Source organism: Hippoglossus hippoglossus, chromosome 11 (assembly GCF_009819705.1).
Source record: "Hippoglossus hippoglossus isolate fHipHip1 chromosome 11, fHipHip1.pri, whole genome shotgun sequence".
NCBI classification, from domain to species: Eukaryota; Metazoa; Chordata; class Actinopteri; order Pleuronectiformes; family Pleuronectidae; genus Hippoglossus; species Hippoglossus hippoglossus.
The window spans coordinates 5,975,257-5,994,982 of NC_047161.1; the positions used below are offsets into that span (position 1 = coordinate 5,975,257).

Here is a 19,726-nt window from a genome sequence, read left to right on the forward strand (position 1 = left end):
TGCTTCTTGGCATTTCAGCGGCGCTGCATTCCAGGAGGGTGACTTATGGGAAACATTGTCTCCCGCACAACACGCAGAGAAGCTGCGCTGGTATTCTCGCGCTGTGCATAACTCAGGTCAGCTGGACACCGAGAGGGATGAACTGCGATTGAGTCCATTTCCTTTATTTCGTCACAGGAGCTGGAGGAGGTCTGATTCACTCCTTTTCCTGCCCGACCTCCCTCGACGCTGCCTTTCTCCTCTTTAATCCACCCTCTGCTGTTTCCTGTGACCTGTGGAGACATCTTTCCCACTAACATGCATCCACTCTTGTCTTTAATAGCCCGCAGGACTCACAAAAAAAAAGGACCTGTCAGGATAATCAGCTTTTTTTCTATCCTCTATAAAAGGCAGAGGTTCTTTTCCGCGGCATTTTGACCCAGAGAATACCTGGCAGGATAAACCCAGACGTGGAGTGGGGTTAAGAAGGCGGCTTCACCTTGAAAGGCCACACTTCAGAGCCCGGGAAACCACAAAAAGCAATTAAAAGTATTGATGGAACTTCAATAGCTCTTAAACAGTGCTGCCAGACACCTCGGGGCAAGTAGCACACTAATCTTTTCTTTCCCTCATCTCTCTATCGCTCCATTCTCTCCCCTCGCTCTCTCCCTCTTTCACTCACTCTTCGCTGGAGACAAAGTTGGTCTCGATCATTTCTTAACGGAAGAAAAAATAAATATTCACAGACATGCGACGCAGGTGGCTGAAGTGAAAAACAGAGCAAAGACACCGGGAAGCTGAGTGTGACAATGACGGTAATTAAAGTTTATCTAATCCAAACTAGCTTATTAGCCAGCTAATTGGTTGTGTATGTTCAAGCATGTGAATGTGTGTAGTGTGTGTGCGAGAGAGAAACAATTTCAAACGAGCCACTAATGTCACTGCTGCATGTGCGCACCATTTACTGTGCACACCGCACTAATGGACCCTCTTACAGAGACGCACTTTGCAGAAGATCGTCTTCCATATGACAAAAGAGGAAATCGAAGAGGAGCGAGGGGAGGGGCTGACAGAGAGGGCTGCTAAACCTCTGAAGCACAAGCAGGATGTTTATCTGAAGCCCTCCTGCAGTGTTCACTTGCTAAATCGCTGATTTACAGCCCAAAGCTTCCTTAGCTGTGTAAAAAAGTGTTGTTCCTGTGATGAGACACGGTTTAAAGGGTGATAGCTGGTGCACTAAAAACACGGGAGGTGTACAAGACAGACAGAGTAATTATTTACCTTTGCACTGGTTGGTGTTCTTATCCAGAATGGCCTTGGTTGACACTATTTTTCCGTACCTGTAAAGAAAAGAGAAATGGAATTCAGTGTTTATGACTCTTCAGGACCTTTAACACTCACTTTAACATCCCCGCTGGTTAAAGCAGATGTTTTAATTCCGCACTTTCTTCCATTTAGTTGCAGCTACAATTTGCAAAAGTAGCACAAATGTCAAAAGCCATCGGGAGAGAGAAACCACTCGAGGTTAATAACGTTACGTGTGCGGATGACTTCTCAATGAATGTGCCGCCCCCTGACATTTGAGAGGGCCACCGAACATTTTCATAAGGTCTAATAGCACACATGAACAGTGGAGCGTCTTAAAAGTTCAGTGCAACATATTACATTTTTATCCTTTCGCATCTAAAAAGTATCAAATGAGCAGAAAACAGAGAGTAGAAAACGAAACAGTGCTGGTACTGTGTAACCCCCCCACAGCCGAGTTAGTTGTTCCCCCAGTTTCCATGATTAATGCTAAGCTAAGTGGGAAACATGTAGGAACCAGCTTTATACTGAACAGAGAATGATACCACTCCTCTCAACCTGATAAAAGTACCCTTCCCATTTCCACTACATTTGCATTGTGCAGACCTAGCTGTCACTCTGACGCTGACAAAGCCAGGTGAAGGGAGATCGGAGGCCACCATTCCCAACAAGCTCTGGAAGCATTTGACCAATCACAAAGGAGTCAAACCCACGTGTTTCAGACAGAGGCTGAAAAGAGGAGCTGCAGCAGAGGGCAGTCTGAGGAAAGTGATGTATTTTCTGAACATTAGATAATTTTAACGTTTCAACTGACAACCCAAATTAAATTATGAACACGAGTAGGAGCAAAATCTGTCTCCTTTATTGTCCCACTAGCTGCTTGTCTCAGCTAAAACAGCAGCATGTTGCATTGTGAGTACAGTATGGATGAGTGTGTGTGTGTGTGTGTGTGTGTGTGTGTGTGCGTCAATCTGCATGTGTGGATATAATTTAATGTATATATTTGTATACGTGTGTGTGCGTGCGGCTTCACTTTTCCATGTGCATAAGTGAGAACAATTCCCTGTGTGTTTAACACACTTTGCAATGACTGAGCATAGAAGCATTAGGCACGCGCACACACACACACGCGCACACACACGCACGCACACACACATTCCTTCTGTAGGGAAGAAGCAGTGGTGCATCCTGGCCCATATTTCACCAGCAGGGGATAATTGTGCCATTTCTCAACGAGTGGCAGAGACTCTATTTACTGCATGCTGCGGTGGGGTGGGTGGTGGATATGAACTGATGAGATCCGAGAGGAAAACTACCAGCTCATGCACACAAACACATACTGAGTGAGTATATGCACACGCACGCACACACACACACGCACACTCACAGCATGTATATTTACACACATGCGCCTACCCTAAAAAGATATGAACACAAAGGCAGCACTCACCAATCAGCAGGTCGTCTCTCCTCTGCAGATAAACAGGCCATTTTAGCTAAAGAGATCCATCATCTAATGCAACAGAACAGGGCGGATGTGCAATGTTTGATCACACTGAGACACTCCAGTGTAAGTACACAAGACGAGCATGGAGCGGGGGGGGGGGGGGGGGGCAGAAACTGCAGCATCTCACACTGTAGACGACCAAGTACAGATTGTTTATGGTCTATTATGGTAGATGGGATTTCGACATCACTTTAAAAATTTATATAGAGAGTTTTTCTTAAATGCAGCCGAGACACCATGTATTGATTATAAAAATGTTGGATGGGAATTAGGACTAAGTGATATTGACTAAATCAAATTGTTATAGTTTGAAATAAATGCAAATATCAATATAAAAATAAGAAACACTTACAATCAATAGTTATGATTGACAAGGACACGTAATTTCTTCTTTTTAATTGACCTAAAACACTTAAAAGGGAAAAATATCGGATTTATGCATAAGATTCCTGCCAGTTTACTGTAACTAAAATCCCAGATGACGTGGAATCATAATTCAATGTGATAATTTATTGATAGAACACTCAGTTCTACTGTATATACAAGCCGCTGAGCTGGCTCGTGTGCTACCTGTCCATTTATCTGCACACAGGTTCCTGCCCTGCTTCAGAGCTTAAGTGGGAAAAAAAAAAAAAACTCTATACTTTCAGTCTGGGAAGCAGTTAAGAAGCTCAGTGCTTTTGGCACAAATTGGGGGAAAGTTCTCATTAAAAAACTTTGTTTGGACTCTGGGGAAGCGGGAGACAATAGCTTCCCGATGCCAACTCATCACCGCTCGCCTCGTAACATGTTAAAGATGGCTCATCCACGCGTCCTATCCACCGTCCAAATAAACGCCCGCAAAGACACTGCAGCGAGATGAAAGGACGAGGTGAGAGGAGACGGCTTCTCGGGGACCGTAATGGAGACATATTGGAGGTGGATGGAGAATGTGATCGGAATCTTCATGTTTGTGGTGTGTGTGTCTGTGTGTGTGTGTGTGTGTGTGTGTGTGTGTGTGTGTGTGTGTGTGTGTGTGTGTGTGTGTGTGTGTGGACGACCCTGCTGGCGGCTGCTTCGCCTCTCTGCCAGCCAGGCCTGGGGAGGCTTTGATGTGACAGAGGCAGTGCCTGTGAAGCGCAGGTTTAACACTGTGATGCTGTGGCCCTGGATGCAGAGCCTGTCTCCACTAATCCTATTTCAATCACTCTCGCTGCCTCTTATCTCTGACTGGCCCTCGGCCCTCGCCCCCCCCCCCCCTCCTCCTCCTCCCTCCTCACAAATCTTCTCCTCTCTCTTCCACTCCCCCCCCCCCTCTTCCTCTCTTAATGTCTCCCTACCGTCCTTTACATTTCCCCACCAATTTCCCATACTGGATCCTTCTCTCCTCTCCTTCCGTCGCTGGCTTCCCCCCCTCTCCTAATAGGAATCCCATGGCAATCATTGTGATGCAACGTCGGATCAACCCGCGGAAAATAAGACGCTGGAAATGAAACTGCTTATAAAAAATGGAGGCTTCATGAGCTATTTGAAGATGATGAAAATGTACAAATTGTGGTGATGTAAAACATGTCATTCATTTGACAGCTGTCCGGACTGTGAGATGCAATGAAACTGAAGCTCAGCCGAGAGCTCAGCTACGTTTCTGAGAGGGCGGCCGGATGTGCACGGGTGACACCCCCGCACTGCGCTTCTCCTTTCTCCCCTGCCCCCGTTCACTCGCTGGATGAAATGATCCAGACGTATTCCCTTTCTGTCATCAGAGCTGGGAAAGTGAAGTGGCCCCTTCAGCGTGAGAGCGAGGAAGAGCTGATCAGAACCACCACACGTCACTGCAGAGTGGGAGCGCAGCACGGAAGGAGGATGGACAGACCACCCAAGTGTTGTTCTCAGATGCTGGGCTCCTCCAAAGGGCTGGGAGGGTGTGAGTAGTTTCAGAACACGAATAACGGCTTGAATCGGAAGGTGAAACTTGAAATAATAAGACAAAGACCACCTTCTGTCACTGTGATGGACCGAGAGGCAGTTGAACCTGTGACCGCGGACAAAGACACAATCGCTGCATCAAAGACTCTGAAGGAGCAGAGATGAAGAATGGTCACTAATTCTTAGAGGTTTCATTCCCACCTCGACATTCAAACAGTAATGCAAGTGGAGTTTTGCAATAAATTGAGTTAACATTTAGCTTTAGAATTATTATTCCACACATAGTATTTCTTAGAAAATATGACATTTCTTGGTAAATTATATCTAAATTGGAGCTGGAAAAGTGCTTTTCAATAGGTTAGACAATAAATGGGTTTAAAAAGGTTGAATAAGTCATGATATCTCATCAACGACTCAATAACCAAAGACCAAACTTTCTGAAAGTCTTGATGACATTATTAGCTAATTTGACCGAACAGCATTTTGGGATAATTATATCTACTAATCGCTCATAATGCTGACATTTATATATTGAGGGTAATATTAATAATACTGTCAAGATAAGCATAGAGCTCCCCCCCCCAAAACTTGTTTACCCCATATCTCCCTTAATCAGGATCCAAGACATGATCAATTTAATTTTCACAGGTTTGTCAAATGACCAAATCAGCATGAAAATGTCATTAATATCTGTGATGGTGTGACTCAAATGTGTGATGATTTGACACAAAATAACCCAGGTGCAAATTGAGAAAGCTGGTGCTCGTTGATTGAACAGAGAGAAGAAGCAACAAGTAAAACAGATGCAGGAGGGCTTAGGCTTCCCTGAGCTGACTTGTGTAAAAGCAAAGAACTGTGGTTTCTCAGCACCGTTGAGCCACCTGTGCAGGGGGATGGGGGGCAGGTGCAGAAGGCACACAATGGAGAACAGTAACGTCAGTGTACCACCTCTTGCACGTCTTTCAGAAAGAAAAAAACAATTAGCAGAGTGTGGATACCGCAGCTGAAAAAGAAAATGAGCTCTACTGAGATTTCTACTCATGCAGGTGCAGAAGAAACCCATCATCCAGCTTCACTACCTGCTCTGTGCAGCACAGTTCACCCAGAAGGCTTTCGTAAGCTCGCACACTGTTATATGGAAAAGGTGGAACAGTTATATCGGTGCTTCTGTTGGCAGCACAGAGAAGGATGTATTATTTCTACAAATTAGTTTAGTGACAACTTTTACACCAATTTACAACCAACAAACAACTGTAACAAGCATTTTCTGATGTAACAGTAAGTTTTTGGGATGAGTCACTCATATTTATTCGCCAATGATCGGCTCCTAAACATTTGTGAACTGAGAAAAGGCATTTTCTTTTTAATCTGTGTTTATCAATAATCATAAATTGCATACACAGTGTAAATACCACCAGGTGAACTTTAATTAAGGGAACATGATTCATTTTGTTTCTGATTTCACGTAAGACATGGCTATTGCAATATTTCTATAATGTTTTTGCTCTGAACAGTTCAATTAAAAAAAATTCTAATCTCCGGCTCAGGTCATTGTGAGGGATCTGTGCAACAATTTCACTGATCACGATTTAGTTTTTCTCTGAAGGTCTCCTATGATCAGATACAGCCCGCTGGTGCAGTTTGAACGGTAAAAAATTAAAAAAGAGAAGTTGGAGCTTTAAAAGAGAGATTCCCTGGGGAAAGAGCATTGTGACAGAAGAAAGTGGAAAGGACAAAATGAAGAAAGGGAACCCGAGCTTCATAAACAGGAATAATCTTTGCAGAGGTAAAATAAGAAGGCTGGTGGCTAAAAATAAGAAACCTGATGAAAACTGTTCAAAAAGGAAAAGAAGAATCTTAAAAAGACACAGAAAAGACAGAGAAAGACAGGGGACATAAAAAGAAATATGAATACAATAGCATGTACATTTTCCATATCCTCTGAGCCTCTATACTGGTAGTTTGGTGTCAATGGTGACAATGACGCATTTTAGTCAAATGCCATGTACATAATTAATATTAACATTTAATAGAGCTATTCCGGTATATTCTAGCTGTATGATAATAGAGTTGAAATTCCGAAAAGAATCCCTGTTTAAATATCAATGTGTTGGCGAAGAAAAGCAACAATGAATCAAAAGCCTTCAACAAATTGGATTTGGCTCCTGCACATTATCTTTTTCTTGGCAGAATTGTGTTTTTAAAGGTGCTGGTATTCCCCTGTGTGTTGTTGGCAGGTTTGTGGTGCGCTGGCAAATTTTACCTTCAAACCTTTAATGTGTAAATGTGGGAAACATCTTGGAACAGAGACGTAATCCTGCCTAGAGTGTTTTTTTACTTCTTCCTTCTGATGCAGCTTTTCCTGTTTTTGTTCTTTACCTATTGACACATGACTTGAATGTCGGGCCTTTGGTTGGAAACAACACTGATGCTTTAATAACTAATAGTTTATTTTACTGGAAAGATAATATTAAGAAATATGCTAATAGAAATTCCACAACACATACAGAATACACAACTGCGGACTCAAGCGTTGTCTTTCCAATAGTTAGTCATCAACCAAGGTGTGAGCGCAGTTCAAAATAAAAGAGGCGCATGCCAATGCTTGATCTCTGGTATGAAGCCGACAGTAAACAGCGCTCGAAACAAAAGTAAACTTGGTGCGTTCTCAAAGGCTGTTTTCAAATGCAGGAATGTGATGCTGTGCCAACATATCTACTGGAGCTCGAGGTCTGTTCTTCCTCCTAAATAAACGTGAAGTTACTGAGCTGCGGGCACCGCGGAAAAACTTCTTTGGAGATCAACAACTTTAGACTGATAGATATGGATGCGTTGACATCTTATATTTTCATTTTTAAACGAGGAAAATGTGTTAACAAGGGTTAGAGGTGCTGGTGGGTTCTTCTTTTTTTTTTACCTCTGGACAAAGCTAGAAAAGCTGCCTCCCAGTGTTTTCAGTCTTTATCCAATTCTAAGCCAAACAGCTGCTGAATAAACTTCCACCCAGTTTCTTGAGTGGTACTGACCCTCTCATCTATCGCTTGGTCAGAAGACGAATACGTTTCTCTATCCCACCGTCAGCTCTTCGGGATCTAAGTGGGTGCTGCTGTGTCCTGGAGAAGATATGGAAGTCTGTATCTAGATTGGCCCTGACACCCATCTGGGCTCTAACCAGCAGACTGAGGATGTATTTGCTACAGGACGAACAGGGAGAGAAAGACTAGAGGATAAAACTGCTCTGTGACAGCTACAGGAAAGATGTTCAGACACCATGAACCAAAAGTGCCTCAGACTGAGCCTGGGAAAGCAAACTACACACTGGTTAACCAAGATTAGGGATCAAGAAGAGGTACGGGCAACAGCCAGCGACAGTGGGAAGCCTCAGCTTGTTGTTGTGAGTGTAGCTGTTTACCGTCTCTTGCTTTCTCAAGCACACACGCTGGTCATCGTCAGAGTCGGACTTGCACAATAGCCTCTGCTTGTTGGGAAGGGTCCAAGCTGTCAAACCCACAGGCCATCCACTGCTGCCTGACACGCACAAATGACCACGTCTCATCTGTGCCGCTGCTGCTCTTCGCTTTCTGGATGCTGATCCAATTGAAAGGGAAAGTCAGTGGAGGGAAATGGTCGGGGAAGAGAAGGTAGCGGGTTAAAGCCAGAGAGTCCAGAGATCTGAGGTTTTGTGACTTGGGTCAATCAGTCTTTTTTGTACCCGACACTCTGCTGCCTCTGCTGTTGGAGCTTAAAAACCTTCCTCCACTGTCCAGCTGAGGTCAGATGAAATGTGATAATTTGTGCCGACGTCCACAGTATTTGCACTGATTATTAAGCTAATGTCAAATGCAGCGAAGTATCACGCAAATTTAACAGTTTTTAAAGGGCTGTGTAATTTGTATTAATTCAATATTAAAAAGGTTAAGGTCAAGAAAATCATTGTTAGAGCAATGATGTCGATTTTGGTGCAGAAGTGGAGGAGAAGCTCCTTCCAGACTCCAAAAAGGCAAACTGTCTATGTGTCATGTATACAGTAATTAGGGGGATAAATAATTCAAACAAAGCAGCCTTGGGCGGAATCAGCTTCTCCGCTCGCCCTCTGCTCTGAAATCAATGTTTTGGGGAGTTGCGTTTTAGTTCGTTTGTCCTGGCGGGTGAGACGACAATGTCACCTCTGCAGGAGTGGAGAGATTGACATCGTGCGAAGATGTGAGAGAGCAGACGAGAGGCAAGAGACGAACCGGAGGGAGAGGAAACACGGAGAGACAGATGTGTTTACACACAGAAATATTGGGTAAGGTGGGTTCCGCTTCCATGATAAGCAGATGTTTCTACTCAGAATGAGGTTGTGAGAGCGGTTGAGTTTTGGACATTCCTGCGGCTGCCACATTACTTTTTCAGACCCTAACCACCACTATCTCTTTATGCCCAGAGTGACGCACAACTGGACCTGTGTGATGCACTAATGTTGGTGAGGATACAGAAGGATTGTTGCAGAAATTGGAGAGACGGACGAAGCAAAAGAGACAAAGAGGACTCAGTAAAAAAAAAAAAAAGGAACCCAAAGTGTGTATTAAAACTTGGCCAACACCTTTGCTCACACTGCGTCTCCCCTCTGTCAGCTCTCTGAAGCAGAGGGGATAGGCCGGCTTTGATAGCTAGACAGCTAATGTCAAGAGTGGACCTCGGTGAGTCATTAGGGATAATGTGCCACTGCTGAGTGCCCGGGCCTCTGCTTCATAAAAACAGGTGGTCCCAGGGTCACCCCTCCCTTCTCCTCCCCTCAATTTCTCTACTTAGCATACCTCATGGCTCCCCCCCCCCCCCGCCTCCTCCACTTCCCCCCTCCACCGTTCCCTCAGCACACACGGGAAAGGTTATTTGGACAATTGATGGTGATTAGCTCTTGATTTGGCTCGCTCTGTTCGTTTGATCAGGCTGTGGCACGGAGGCCAAAGCCAGTGCGAGCGATGGTGCAGCTGTGACTCGGCCGCGGCTGAAATTGGGCACGGAGAACCAACAGGAGGAGGAGGGAGGGGGGGGGGAGGCAGATGAGAAGGAGGTAGGGTGGAAGAGGAAGGAGGGGAGGGGCAAGAAGTCGGGGGTTTAGGGAGCTCTAGGGTCCTTTGCTTTCTTGGCGGTTTGAGTTATGGGTTCGGGGCTGCTGGCAGGGAAAATGTGAACTGTATGTTATTCCAGTTGTGGGCCCTCGTAAAAAAAAAAGATCTCTTTCTCCCTTTAAACAGTTTGTCCAACAACCTGCTTCCATTCTCTCTATGCCTCTCCTGGGTGGTAGATTGCTAACAAGAAAAATGTGGGTGCTGCCTAATACCTGGCTTGTAAAATGGGTTGTGAAGTCTGCTTTGCCCTGAAGTGTTTGGGGCTGTATTGGTTTTGTCAGCATGGTTGGATGTTTTGGCTCCATCGATCTTTGGGTTGGAGGGGGTTGGGGGTTGGGTTGATACAGTGCCTCAACCTGCCTGGTTATGCCAAGGATTTTTTTTCTCACAGTAACGGCTGCTCCATCCACCGCTCCACCCATTCCTTCATCCATCCTTCCACTCGTACAGCCAGCCAGGCAAGTAGGAAGGCCTCTCGCTATCTGGGTGTTGAGCCAACAAATCCCCACTCCACTCCTTTGGCCTCTTCGCTACACCCATATATCAGGTTGACGGCTGCAGGGAACCCAACATCCAGCCAGCTGAACAAAACAGAGATTAAGCACCCACCCGAATCCATTTAATTACTCGTTCAACAGCTCTCGGCATGTAACCCCAACTGCTGTGAGAACTTTGGTGTTCTCCAGTCTTTACTTTTGCTCCCAGCGACCACAGGGAGGTTGGTTGAAGGAGGTGAATGGTCACAAAGAAATCTTGCCCTTGGTAACTCAAACGCTCTTTGTGTACCGCGTGTTTGTGTCCCCACAAATTTAAGGCTTGGTTACCAGGGTGTGTGCGGTTGGGGGTGGAAGTCAGCTGAAATGTTAACATGACATCACATCTGTAGACATCTGCGAATACAGAGTTTCTTCACTGACGAGTAAAGCCAGCATCAACAAAGAGAACAAAAGCACCACAAAATAAAATAAAACAATGATCTCATTATTTATAACACGTAATGTCCCATGTGCTCACACAGGATTAATGCATTAAAGTAATTTTGCAATATTTATTTAGCATTTGTTACGGTGCTATCTTCACAGGTAGGGATGTCTCTTTCTCTTTTGAAATAACATTGACCAAAATGAGGAGTTTTTAAATCTAGAAATTCAAACTTCTGCAAGAACTGTGATTTTTGAGAGGTTGGAAGGCCATGATGCGGGTAACTGAACCCATGACGGGTTCACAAAGACGGGGGGTTACAGCAACAGTAGAAGGCATTTATTTTTTGGCATCGCTCAGACGATGTGCAACAGCCTCCAATCAGCAGCTACAATATGGCCTGATGTCAAGAATGCATCAGTTGGGCGGCAGCATGTCCACTTTCGAGATATTAGGTGAACCAGGTTGGCAAGAGCTGCCTTTCAAACCACACACACACACACACACACACACAAACTTATATAGTAATCCTCGAGAGAGCCGATAGATAGTGATGAGGAAAAATTGCTAGGCCAGCTAATGTGACTGAAACTCCCCCAGTTCTCATTTTCCTAAAACTACAGTGCATTTAGTGAGCGTTTATGTTTAACAGAGAGTCTCCCCGGGAGAGCTGATGGGCTGAGGGCCAGGAGGGGGGGTGCTGGGTGCTGTAGGGGGAGCGGGCATCTGCGAAATATATATATATATATATATATATTAAAAAAAACCTGAGGGGAACCAAGGGTGCTGCAGACTGCAGAACAGTTGCATGACCTTTTCTTGAATGCTGCCACCCGCCAGCCACTGAAACACGGTCTGGCTAATTAAAGTTTCAGTGGCACTGGATTTTCACTGGCACACCTCAAGCAACCTTGGGGGCTATTGTGCGGGCGATACACACAGAGGGACGGATGGGAAATGTAAGAAAAGAGAGCGAGACAGAGGAAGCCGTGGAAAAAGCTGAGCCACTAGAGGACAGCACGACAGATCCAAGCAGTAACACACAGAGTCGGCGGGAGCAAGGCTATATATTAGAATGCAAATCTAGACTCACAAACATGCAGACTCCCCGGGTGTTTTACATAAGCTCCGACTTGGTTTGCCCTTCTAAACAGAATTGCTCAAAACATTCAAGATCACATGGAATTAGAAATGAAATTGAAACTGTTCAACTCAGTGTAACAGAGTGGATGCTGGAGCTAAGCAAGAGATATGCAATGCCAAAATGCTGAGTGCTTTTCCAAATCTTATCGGTCCGCCTGTCAGGCTAATGGAATTCCGATGGGTCAGTATCAAGAATAAATGCATGACTTATGACATGGTAACCGGGAGCATTACCAAACACACTGGACAGCATGTTCCTGTCTCCAAAGGATCATTGAATAATTGGCCGCGTTTGACCAAGACATTTCTGGAAATATGGCCAAGGAAAGGTTATGCAACTAGACAGACTCGCTCATGGCCTGTATTTCACAATCTGCTGGCCTTGTCTCCATTAATGATCTTGACCCCCTTTTTCGCCATTTTAGAAGTGAAAGGGCCTAATGGAGCCGAACAAAGCTGCTTGTGTGTGTGTGTGTGGTTGTATGTGATTGTGTGTGAGAGACAGAGACAAGGAGAGAGACAAGGAGAGAGAGACCAGGAGAGAGAGAGAGAGAGAGAGGGAGAGGGGGAGAGAGAGAGAGAGAGAGTGAAAGCCCCCGTGACTGTGTGTTCCAGCTTGATGAGGTCTTGGTCTGTGATTCCTGGGGGAGGTGGTCCAATCTAAGCTTTATTCTGCCTTATTAAGCTGTGTGCAGGCAGGTGTGCATGTGTGCATGTGTGTGTGTGTGTGTGTGTGTGTGTGCGTGTGTGTGTGTGTGTGTGTGTGTTTGCTCTATCAAGAGCACTTGGCAGATTTTTTACGAGTGCCGTTGTGTGTGTCTCTAAAATACACACAGTTGGTAGCGGTTTAATGGGGTGTGGAAGGTATAGCACATGGACCCTTTTTCATTCCTGCGAGAGGCGAGTGTGTTAGTTTGATCACTTTGTCATTTAAGACCTTTAATATATCATTTGTGTGTATATACTGTACAGCTACCACAAGGACAAATGTGGAGTCTGTGCACGTCTTTTTTTACTGCACTGTTTACCTTATGTGATGTTTTATTACAAATACACACAGAAACGCAGATGCATGAACATATCTATGTGGACTCCTGAATACGGGCTTGTTCTCTTGTCCAAAAAATAAAGTGAGAGCAGTTGTTTGGTTTAGTTAATCACGAGAACGATTTTTTTAACGACAGACAGACTGAGCCCACAGCGACTGGGGTCCAGGTGGATCTGCTTAGCTTGACATTTGACTTGGCTGTTCGCTCCCGCGGTTTGACGCCCATGAGCTACAGCCACTGTAAATTCTTTCGACTGCTTCGCAAACGCAAATTGGTTTTCCATCTTCGTCTAAGTACAACATCATCTGCACAAAATGTCTCTTGTGTCTCCGGGCTGTCAGCTATTTATTCAGCAACTTACTGAAATATGATCTTGTCGGGGGAATCTCCCCCCATTCCACTTGTTTCGACTGCGAGACAAGATACAGAGAAGTTTTCCCTCTTCGTTAAACATCTTCATCATCTTTCAACTTGAAATACTGTCTATTTCAAAGATGACAGCTCAAATTAGGACTTCCAGTGTATATGGATTCGATTTTTCTCTCATAACGATTACATCCAATATCCACTTTCCAATGAAAGAAATCACTGACACGATCATAATAATTGACAAATGATCTTTTTTTTTTTTCTCACACTAACGTTACTGTGGAATGTATGGAGAAACATTCAAGTTTCCAGAATAATATAAATCAGTGCGGACATTTATATTGGCTGCACTGAGCTGGGAGCTCCACGCACTGTTTAATACCTACAGTGACGAGAAGCATATAATGGCCACGTAGACCACGTAAGAATGCAACTATTAAATCCCCTACTTAAGGTGAGATTTACAAAGTGGCACTGACAGGAGTGACAGCACAAACGCCGCATTTAACTGTAATGGTTCCCAGGACTTACGGTTGGCAGAGTTTGATGAGGTCCTGGTCGGTGGTCCCGGGTGGCAGGCCTCGGATATAAAGGTTGGTCTTGCTCAGCTGCTCCGCCCCTCCGTGGCTGCAGCTGTTGGTGCTGGGGCTGGGAGGAGCCATCGGATGAGGGGGTGGAGCATAGGGCTGCTGGGAAGAGAACAGAGAGAAGGGGAAAGATTCAGCACAAATAACCAAATTACAGGTTTTAATTTTAAGACACGGTGAGTGAAAGGTGTGAAAACAGTAGAATTGAACGTTTCTGAGACAGAAACAATAACGGGCAGCTGGAGGACAGAGAAGACACGAGATCAGGGATGAGGATCCAGCGCCAAATAACAAAGCACGGCTAGGTAACATTTTTCTTGTCTTCTTGACTAAACTAAACTTCCACTAGGTTCTTGTTCCATCCTTGGGAAAATCTGTCCCGTGACAGGAGACACAAGGAGTCCACACAATGAGAATTCATGGCGTCATTAACACCCAGTGATGCAGTAAAAAGCCACTGGTTCATTTTCAGGGTGTTCATTTTTTAACTAACCTCGGGACTTTAATGTTAAGTAAACATTTTCCCCCGGGGGGAATGTGTGAAATTAGGGTTCATGAGGCACCCGGCAGCTTATAAACAGTTTTAAGTGATGGCAACTTCCTGCTTACTATTCATACCCTCAAAACCAATTTCATCTCACTGTAAAACAATTTACACCTCCATGGGTGTGATATCTTGACACAGTAATCCTCTCCAGCCTATTTCATAAACATCTCAATATGTCTATTTCCCCCCCCAGTATAATCTCTATCATAAATATATTCAAAATACATTAGTTATATGATTCCCCCCCCACACTTTCTTTTTCTCCCCCTCTCTTCCCTTCTCTCCCCTCCTCTGCTCTGCTCATGTGCCTGTTGTGCTGTTAGTGTAGATTTATGGTATAGGAGTCAGGGCCCCCTGCTCACAGCCCATTTATATCTCTATTGCAGGGACACTGCACAAAGTGACAGGAAGAGAGAAGCAGGGCCCTGTGGGCATGAGCGGAGAGAGAGAGAGAGAGAGAGAGAGAGAGAGAGAGAGAGAGAGAGAGAGAGGGAGACGGAGAAAGGGAGAGAAACACTTGGAGAGAGGAGTGAGCGATGAGGGAAAGAGAGAGAGAGAGAGAGAGAGACGATGCACAGTGCAATAAAGTAAGTGAGTGATGGATGAAACAGAGAAAGAATAAATGGTCAGGGTGAGAGGGGGACATGAATAAATACCACCACCAGCTTCAGTTAACCATGTTAACCCTTCACCCTCCCCAGAGAGAACCTGAAGACCTCATACTTTGCCTTAAAAACACAGCAGCAGGGTTGCTCACACACACACGGACACACACACACGGACACACACACACACACACACACCAATAGCCCCCCCAATCCGCCCTACACGTTAGCAGCGGCTGCCGGAGCATGGCTGATTTGATGCGCTATTTTAAGCGTGTGTGCCATGCCAGCGTGTCGCCTTCCCCTCCTCAGACAAAGAGCCGGGGTCCCTAGAGCGTGAAGAGGGAGCCACGTCCATCAATGGCCAGCTAATTACCACGCTGAGCTAAGTGGAACTGATGGGCAGCCGCTCGCTGTGCTGGACGCACACACACTGTACACATCATCCAAGAGTGCACACACACACACCCACCCACACCACATAACACCTTTTTCACACAGTCGCTCATACAGTCAAGTACAGTGAACCATCCCCAGAGCTGCTGTTGGTCCTCTGAGGCAACTCAAGTATCAGCTAAATCAAGACCAGTCCCAGTCTGTGGAGGACGTCAGGTCAGAGGGCCTCAGTAAATTCAGAGCAGGGATAGAAAGTCTCTCAGATCCCTGGAGATGAAATATTAAAGTTCTTGTCGACATACTAACTGAAATATGGCTATAAAAGACCTGTGGTTATAGTATATAAAAACTCTGTGGCTCAGGAGGTGGAGCGGGTCATCCACTAACCAGTTGGTCGCTGGTTCAATCCCCAGCTCCTCCAGTCTGTACTACAAGTTGTGTTATTGGGTAAGATGCTTAACCCCAAATCACCCCTAACGTCTGTGAGTGGTAAAAAAACAACAAAAACTAATCTATAGTATGAGCTTATAACTGTATAGGTTAATATGACGTATATGTACTAGAGAGCATCTCTTCTGTTGGAGGTTTCTTCCTTTGTTTGCTCATTGTGGGAATTGTGCCTTGATATGACACATGCTGTGATTTGGCGCTATACAAATAAAACTGTTTTGAATCTACTTCAAATGCTGTTGTCCACAAATGGAGTCTCAAGTTGCACACACACACAAACACACACACACACCTTCTCACCCACACATTCCAATTCCCCTCCTCCACCAGCAGACGTCTCACACTGTTTCGGTAGCCCTGGATTCATCGGCTTCAATGAAAGAAATGGAGGAGCCGTCTCCAGTCGCTCATGAGTCCATGTTGTGGCCGGAGAAGAGAAGAATCTTAATCTCCTGAGAGCTCCATGGGAGTTATTTACTCCCACTCACAGGAACATGCACAGCTGTAGTTCAAGCATCGACTTTGAGGCTTTCACCTTTTCCTCCTCCTCCCCTCACCTCTTAGTTTTATTCCTCCCTGGTCCACTTTAGCTTAAATTATACACACAGTACTTAACATACTGCATGACACATACAAATCCAGCAGTACAAACAGGAGACACTACACAGACTTACTGCCGGCGCTGAAGGTTAATTGAAAGCCTCTCTCTCATTTCAAAAGCTTTCCTTCTTTTCTTTTTTTTTTGTTTTAGCCCTTCAGTAATATTCACACAGCCCTCCTCCTTATCCTCCTCCGCCTCCCTCGGCTCCAGGCTTGGCTTGCATCCTGGGCTTTGGAATTCATGTGTCCCGCCCTATCGATTTGCTTTCATTTTTTAAGGTCAGATGCTCAAATCTTACACAATGAGGCATGGAGGGTCAGAAGCAGCTCATTACTTACAGTGTTAGGGGAGAGGGGAGAGGGGAGAGGGCAGAGAGCAGGGTTGTCCAAGGGGAAAGAAAAAAGCCGGAAGACGCCCCCCTCCCTCCCTCCCATGGGGTTGAAGGATGGAGTAGGTGCCGAAGGTCTCAGAACAGCGGAGACTGCTGGAAGGTGGGAAGGGCCGAGTGGGTTTTTTCTCACATTCCCGACGACTTAGTGGATTTAATGGTTAATTGGTTTTATTTTAATATTGACAAAATACCGGGACCACTCCTGAAAATTGTACATACGGGAGAAATGTACAAATTCTGCCATTTTAATGAGCCCTGTCCAGGGTAATGTGTGTATATACATGCTTGAGCTAGAACATGCATGAGAGAAATTAGAAAACACACATACACACACACACACACACAACCACAAAATGTTTCCCCCTTCTTTAGTTTTAAATCTAGTTTTCTCTCCGCTTCCTCTGCTCGCCCCACTGGAGGTTAACAACTGAGCTTGTTTATCTTTCCGGACGGTTTTCGTGACTCTGTTTACCCTCAGCCTGTCGCCCTGTAATATCCGGCTTCTCAAATATATAATAAATACAGGCCTCATGTGTCAGAATGATGAGGATTGAATACAGCACTTGACAAAGCGCGTTTCGGCGACAGAGCGGCGGGAGAAGGAAGGATTGAGAAGAAAGAAAAGAGGAACAAAGAAGAAGAGGATAAAGAAGAGTTTAAAGGGAGAAGTAGAGGAGGGGGGTGGGAGAAGAGCTGGTTATGACACTTCAAAAAATCTCCAGGTGGTAAATGAGAAAAAGCTCCATTTTCCCTCCTCCCTACCCAGCTGTGACACGCTGCTACAGAGGCTTACCGGGGATTTCAATTTGCTGCACTGTATTTTAGACGAGCAGAATGGTTTACACAGGCCCAATTTACCGAGCCAGTCGTGCAGCGGGGTTCACAGCCTCGGTGACATGCCAGGGAATGTTTATGAGTGTATTAAGTGAGGATGATAAATCTGGCGTACGTTGCATAGGCTGAGGGCGCACGGCGCTGCGCTGCACATTCTAAGGACAACGCACCCTGTCTGTCACTGAAAATAATACTTACTTACCTGATCTGGCTCTGTGTGTGTCGTGTTGTTGTTGTGCATTGTTCATGTATTCTCTCCATACAGCATCTGCACCTTGTATTAAATTGTTTTGCATTCTGTGAGTGATGTTGGCAGCTCTGTGAGAATGCAGTTTTTAGATAATCCCGAGGGATTTTGAAATTGTTTATTTAACTTTGGAAATAGGCCAATTTTCTTATAATTAATCCTTAACTTTATCTAAAAGGGGGGAAAAGGTGGCTTTTAGAAATGAGAGCTGAGGAAGAATGAAGTCTGGGAAAAGTCGAATTTAACTTTTCAATCACGTAACGCATTCAAATTCCAGGCAGGCAGCACCTGCTAAGTTGGGTTTCCCTTTTTTTTTTCCAAGTTGATTATATCCCCAGATAAAGTGGTTTCCTGCTTGTATAAAAATTGCGAGACCATTCCATGTGAGTAAACACAGAGAAGCTCAAGCAGTAATTGGAACGAAAGCAGGGTTGTGGCTTCCCTGCCTCTCTCCCTTCCTCCCTGCCCTCTGCAGGGCAGGGCTGCGACTGGAGGAGAGGCGGCTGTGCACCAGCGTGGTAATTGGCCCTGATTTATAGGAGGCCGGAGCAGCCAGCGAGAACCAGCTCTACACTGGCACGGGGCCAGACAAGGCCGCGCTGTCGATACCAGTAAACCAACCCAACCCGACCCAAACCCCCCCTGCGGCCTGTGCACCACCACTCCACATCAGCTGTCACCATGCAGGAGGGTGCTTGTGCGATTTTTCTATTTGTTTGTTTCACACACACAGTGAGAAAAAAAACGGCCAAAAAAATAATAAAAAAATGACAAGCCGTCTCCTTAAATTGAAGAACAAAGCCTCTCAGTTTATCCTCCATTAATTCATGCTGGCAAAGACACTTAAAGACAAGCACGGTCCCAGAGGCATCGCTTCCCAACTGCCAGAACTAACAGCTAGCTCGGCGGTCGGCTGCATTCACAACAGCCTTCAAGCACGAGGGGAACACAAATCCCCCATCCATCCTGGATTGCTGGTTCCAAACCTTTAGCCCTTAAACATGTGTTTTGAGAGCGGCGGCTGCATCTCAATGCCGAGGAGAGAAGAGGGGGAGGGACACTGAGAGACGGGAGGAAGAGAGCGATTGCCCGTCCTCCTTTATTTTTTGCCTCTCGTCTCCACGCCTCGCTCTTTCACTCTTTGTCTTTCGAGGTAAACCCACAGCCAGAGGAGTGAATAGCAAATCATCCCCCGGCTCACCTGGGAATGCAACGGTACTTTTTTTGTTTATTTTACAGCCAAATGCATCCTAATTGAAGACAAAAGAATGCTCTGGCTGCAAGGGGGGAGATTGTGCAGGAGGAACGGAGAAGAGGAGGGAAAGAAGCAGGGGAGAGAGGTGCAGGTATGAAGGAGGTGAAGCTACGTGAAGCCTGAGAGAGGAGCCAAACCCCCCCCAAAAAAGAAGAAGAGGGAAAAAGATGGAGTGAATAAAGGAATAAGACGGATTCAAGTATATAAAAGTAATTTATAATTCTCGCTGTGGTTCCAACAGTCTGCTGGCCTTCTCCCTCTATAAAAACAAAAAGCCTTGTGAGATGCTGGTGAGCCAACACTGCTGTGGACAATGCAGCGGGGCAATTCTAAATATGCTGATTGTTCCATCTTCTGTTTCTTTGAAAGCAGGAGATGGGGCTCTTTATTTCCTCCTGGTTCTCTGCCTCGCTTTCTTATACTCGTCTTATTCCTTCCAGCTATTTCATTACCTCCACCAGGGAGGTTAGGTTCTCAGTGCCGTCCGTTTGTTTACTGGTTCGCTTGAAAGCAAGGTTAAG

The 19,726-nt window shown here is 45.4% G+C and overlaps 1 protein-coding gene across 7 annotated transcripts in view; it reads right to left on the reverse strand.

Moving 5' to 3' along the window:
- rbms3 (RNA binding motif, single stranded interacting protein) overlaps nucleotides 1-19,726 on the reverse strand; it is a 255,253-nt gene that overhangs the window by 129,960 nt on the left and 105,567 nt on the right. For 5 of the 7 annotated variants that reach the window (XM_034600748.1, XM_034600752.1, XM_034600750.1 and 2 more), the window contains 2 exons: nucleotides 13,824-13,981; nucleotides 1,261-1,319 (listed from right to left, as the gene is read on the reverse strand). In XM_034600748.1, the coding sequence (XP_034456639.1) occupies nucleotides 1,261-1,319; nucleotides 13,824-13,981 (217 nt within the window). The remainder of the gene's footprint in view (nucleotides 1-1,260; nucleotides 1,320-13,823; nucleotides 13,982-19,726) is intronic. The other 2 variants (XM_034600749.1, XM_034600755.1) reach the window with 1 other exon arrangement.